Here is a 5,161-nt window from a genome sequence, read left to right on the forward strand (position 1 = left end):
GTATGTGTATATGGATCTTTAATTTTGGCATTATAAAACGTTATTTCCAGATTCAAATTGATTTTTCATTTTATTATTTTCAAGATAGTATACACACATGCATGCATATATACATACATACACGCAGCTCATGGTTGATTGATACTACAGTGTTACTTTGATATGATGAAAAGAGGAGGCTTAAAATTGTTTGCTGCCATCTAACATTTAACTGTGAGACTCATTACTTCTCGAGACACAATCTTACTAGAAATTAAATATAGAAGCTTACTGCCACATTGAATTTCTTCAATTTATGTCTTGAAGTTTGTATAATTGAAAATAATTGAAGAAAAAAATAGAGTGAGTCTACCCGTTTGGATGGGCTTGTTGTAAGTGACTTTTAAATCAAAAGCCATAAGTTAGAAATTCTAGCTTTTGGCTTTTGGCTTATTTTTGTCATTTTAGCTTAAAAACGAGTGTTTAAAAGCACTTTTTTACTTTATTCAAACACTACAAAATGGCTTAAAAGCGATTTTGGCTTAAAAGCACTTAAAATAAACGTACGAACGGGCTAAAGGTCTACATTGACTAATTTGTCTATTACAAGAAAAGTGGACAAATATACGAACAGACAATGTTTAATATAATGCACGGTACAAGTCTTAGCACATACATTTTGAAAAGTAAATAATATAGAGGACTGTCAATCTGAACTAAAAATGTTCGCCTCATTTTATTTGGTGACTGGTGAATATAGCCAACTATGTCATCCTGTTAAAACGCTTAGAAAGTTTCTGAATAGTATCAATATAGTGTTACACTAAGAATCTTCAAAGAAAAAATTAAGCCAAGGTATACATTTACACATTATTGCTCACATAACTGTTGGGCCTGGGCTTAGCCCGGGCATAACCGCACTAGTTCTACCTGTATATAAGGGACAGTTAAGGAGCTTCGGGTCGTGTTGTGTGTTTGCTGTTCAACAGGAAAAAATTGAATTTTACCTTCTTCTGTTTTTATTATGATTGGACCACTGTGTATTACTATTGTAGCCCTTTTTTTATTTTTAGTTGTGATTTGTGAAGACCAATTTTCCCATCTTTGATATCTCAGTAACGTGTCACTTTGCCTGCCTAGTTATCTCATTAAAATGGTCCCACAAGAATGAGGTATCTACTCATTGAAGTTTCACTTTGGAGAAATAACGTTTTTTTATCTTTAGATTGTTGATCTGCTTTCTTCCTCCTAATATAATGTAAGTAAATTTTTCATAAAGCACCTATCTTTTAGGTCTAATTAGTTATTTATAGATACTCTTTGCTTTATTACGTGTTATAGATACCTTTTATGTTTTTATACAATATATTTTATGTATTTAAGCTGCTGTATTCATTAATACAACAAAAAAAATAGGCGTAAAAACGGGAATTCCAGCTAAGTTTGACATGTATTTAGCTGTATTCAAGCGGCATTAACGTTAAATACAGTAACGTATCTGCGCAAAATCTGGAAGGTTAAAATGGTTAAAAATGGAAGGAAATCAAATCACATGATATTCTCCTAATTTAACTCAACGAACTAAAACGATCCCTCATTAATCTGTATTCTGCTCAAAGAAAGCAACTCAGAAACGTGAAAAAAGCGAAAAAGCAGAGCATCATCTGATCAATATTCTGCCATTCTCTTCTCCTTTTTTCGATTGATACAAATTATATACAAAATAAGGTATAACTCCTCTATACATATGGCAAGTTTAACAGTTTTGTTGCGTCATTCTGGCAAGTGGAACGATGAGGGCAATTACATCGATTTTTCAATTGAGGGAATACTGATAAAGGAGTATGCCTCCTTTAATGATCTGGTTGCTTCAATTTCTAATCAACTGGGCGTAGATTTGAGCTCAAAGACCATTAAAATACAATACAAAGTAGAAGGAAATTGCACGCCAATGAAAATACACAATGATATGGGTTATAGAGTGTATGTAGAATTGAAAAAAGAGAACAGAGAATTTGGGATGTATCCGTTGTGCATAACAACTATCGAAAAAGATCTTATATCCGGAGGTAGTTTAAATCAAGGCGCATTGTGCAAATAGACGAAGCAGTTCAAAGGTACGATTCCGATATAGATGATACAATGGCTCTAGATTTTGTCAATTCAGGAGAAGCGATTGGAGTGCTCGAACTCCACAAGGATTTGATAATTTCAAAAACTAATCAAAAGGAGGTTATGGCTGGACAAGTTTATAAGGATAAGGCTATATTGAAAGAGGTGATGGAGAATTATGCTATAGCTCAAAGGTTTCAATTCCAGGTTGATAGGTCTAATGCTGTCAGGTTTGCATGTATTCAAATTTTTTTTCCTTTGTATTTTCTATTATTGGATGGTGTTGTAAGTTTAACGTTGCTGTATTTATGCGTATTTGTGTATTTCCTATTGGTGATCACACTTGAAGTAAACAAATGTTTGTTTAGGGTCCTTAAATACATGTATTCAAATGTATTTTACTGGTATAAATACCCAACAGTGGCTCTAATTTCTTATCAAGGTCTACTGTGGTATTAAGTGTATGCATATACAAACAAGTGTATTTAGATGTATTCGTTGTATTTAAACGCATATAACTATAATGGAATTCAGTAGTATACAAATTTATATATATGTATCTATGTCAGATTGTATTTGTCTGTATATGAGCTGTATTTTTGTAAACACTTATGCTAATCAAATGCAAAATGATTAATTCTTTGCAGCTATGCATTATTATGTATTTCAGAAAATTGTGAATGGAGGTTTAAGGCTTCAAGCATTAACAAATCAGAACTATTCAAAGTGAGAGAATTCAATGATAACCATACATGTCCGCTGAAGGACAAGGTGTATGAGTAGCGGCAGGCAAGTAGCAGCCTTGTAGGGGGTATGATAAGGCCTAAGCTTACTAACCACAAGAGGAAATACACCCCAAGGGATATAATTGATGATGTGAAATCAGATTTAGGTGTAGATGTGATCTACATGTTAGCGTGGAGGGCTAAAGAAAAGGCAATAAATTTTCTGAGAGGGGAACCGGCTGATTCATACAAAAAATTACCAGGATACTTATATACAATGGATATGACATATCCAGGTTACCATATCAGAATGGTAAAATCGCCAAAAAATGAATTCATGTACGTGTATATATCCTTGTATGCCTTTATAAAGGGGTTTGATCATTGTTGACCCATTGTTGTTGTGGATGGAAGTCAACTAAAATCTTACTACAGCGGGACATTCGTTTCGGCAAGCACGTTGGATGGTGCAGGTTTGTATCTGAATTATAATACAATTTGTTAATAATTTAGATATTGAAATACATGTTTTAAAAATAAGTATATTCAATTATATTTACAGGTCATATATTGCCACTAGCATATGGTGTTATTGATTCAGAGAACGATGCTGCTTGGACGTGGTTCTTTGAGCAATTCAAGATAGCATACGGCGACAGAGAAAACATGTGCATCGTTTCAGATAGAAATGAGAGTACATTAAATCTGTATCGAGAGTGTATCCAGATGTACCACATTTTGCTTGTATATGGCATCTATTGAACAACGTATATAAGAAATTCAAAAAGAGCCATGCCAAGTTGAGCGAGATATACTTCTCGATGGCAAAAACATACACACAAGCTGAATTTGACAGTCTGATGGAGAAGGTGGAGAAGGTAGATATTAGGGTGAAAGAATACTTAGAGTTAGCTGGTTACGAAAAGTGGGCTAGGTTGTATGCACCTGTTAACAGGGGATGGACAATAACGTCAAATATTGCTGAGTCAATCAATGCCGCAATAGTTTCAGCAAGGGAATTGCCAATATACGACTTCCTCGAAGAAGTTAGGAAGATGTTTGGTCGTTGGAATTGTAGTAACCGCAAAGAAGCTACACAGACATACACGACACTTGGAAAAAAATACCAGGAGATGCTGACGTTGAATGAGGCAATGTCTACACGTATGACTGTAAGTTAAATTTTAATGTCATTGTAGTATATAGCTTAATTATTTTCTGAATTAATGGCATGAATACAACTGAATACAATCATTTTTTTTTAAATAGAACTACCATGAATATGAATACAACAAAATTCAAACCCATACAATACATATTTTTTCAAAGATCTAATATGAATACAATTGAATATAACTAAAAACATGCTGCAAAAACTATTCGAATACATAAGAATACAATTAACAAAGCTGTATTATATGTAATTTTAATATGTATTGTCATGACGTATCCTTCTAATGTTTTTGTTAGCCTCCTGTTGCCTAAAGTACAACAGACTTTTTATACGTTCTGCACTAATTATAGTTGATATTATGATGGTATAAATATATGATGTATTCATCTATATGCAATTAATTCAGTTGTATGTAAGTTAGTAATTCAGCATTATACATATGGTAATTCAGTTGTATGTGCTCAAAACTTATATTTCTATTTTTAAATGTAGGTGGCACCATCAACTGAATACTTATATACGGTTAACGATGGAGGGAGGAATTACACAATCTGCCTATTAGAGAGAAAATATATTTGTGGGAGGTTCCAAGTTGATGAATTGCCATGCCCACATGCTTGGGCTGTATTGAAGAGCAAGTTTCTAATGCCAGAAGAATATTGCTCTAACTATTACAAACCAAATACTATTGTAATGACATACGATGTGCATGTGTATCCGTTACTGGACAGAAATGACTGGAATATACCAGCACATGTTGCAAAAGAGGTTGTACTACCACCCAAATGGAAAAGACCTCCTGGAAGGCCAAAGAAGAAGCGCGATAAACCTTTAAGTGAATTGCTGCAGCCGAAAAATCAACATTCATGTAGCATATGTGGTCAGGGAGGACATAACAAGCGAACGTGTAGAAATGCTCCACGTAATAAATAGTTAACACTCTGACATGTATTGGTGCTTCAACGATTTGTCAATACTTATGATGACATTGTGAAGTAATAAATTCTCATTTTCTGAATACATATAGTTGGATACAATCGAATATAACACTTGTCCACATATACTTTGACAGTTTATTATAGACAGTGCCTGAGTTATATACATAACTATTCAGAATTCACCAGAATATCAATATATCTATATACTCAGCTGTAGTATAACAATTTCAATA

At 33.5% G+C, this 5,161-nt stretch overlaps 1 protein-coding gene across 1 annotated transcript; it reads left to right on the forward strand.

Annotated features, from left to right (window-relative positions):
* Positions 1-3,637: 3,637 nt before the first annotated feature.
* On the forward strand, positions 3,638-4,923 carry LOC109217067. The gene is made up of 2 exons (XM_019381296.1): positions 3,638-3,988; positions 4,483-4,923. The coding sequence occupies exons 1-2, from the start codon at positions 3,638-3,640 to the stop codon at positions 4,921-4,923; spliced, it is 792 nt and encodes a 263-aa protein (XP_019236841.1).
* The last annotated feature ends 238 nt before the right edge of the window (positions 4,924-5,161 follow it).

The sequence above is a fragment of the Nicotiana attenuata genome, unplaced genomic scaffold (genome assembly GCF_001879085.1).
Source record: "Nicotiana attenuata strain UT unplaced genomic scaffold, NIATTr2, whole genome shotgun sequence".
NCBI lineage: Eukaryota > Viridiplantae > Streptophyta > Magnoliopsida > Solanales > Solanaceae > Nicotiana > Nicotiana attenuata.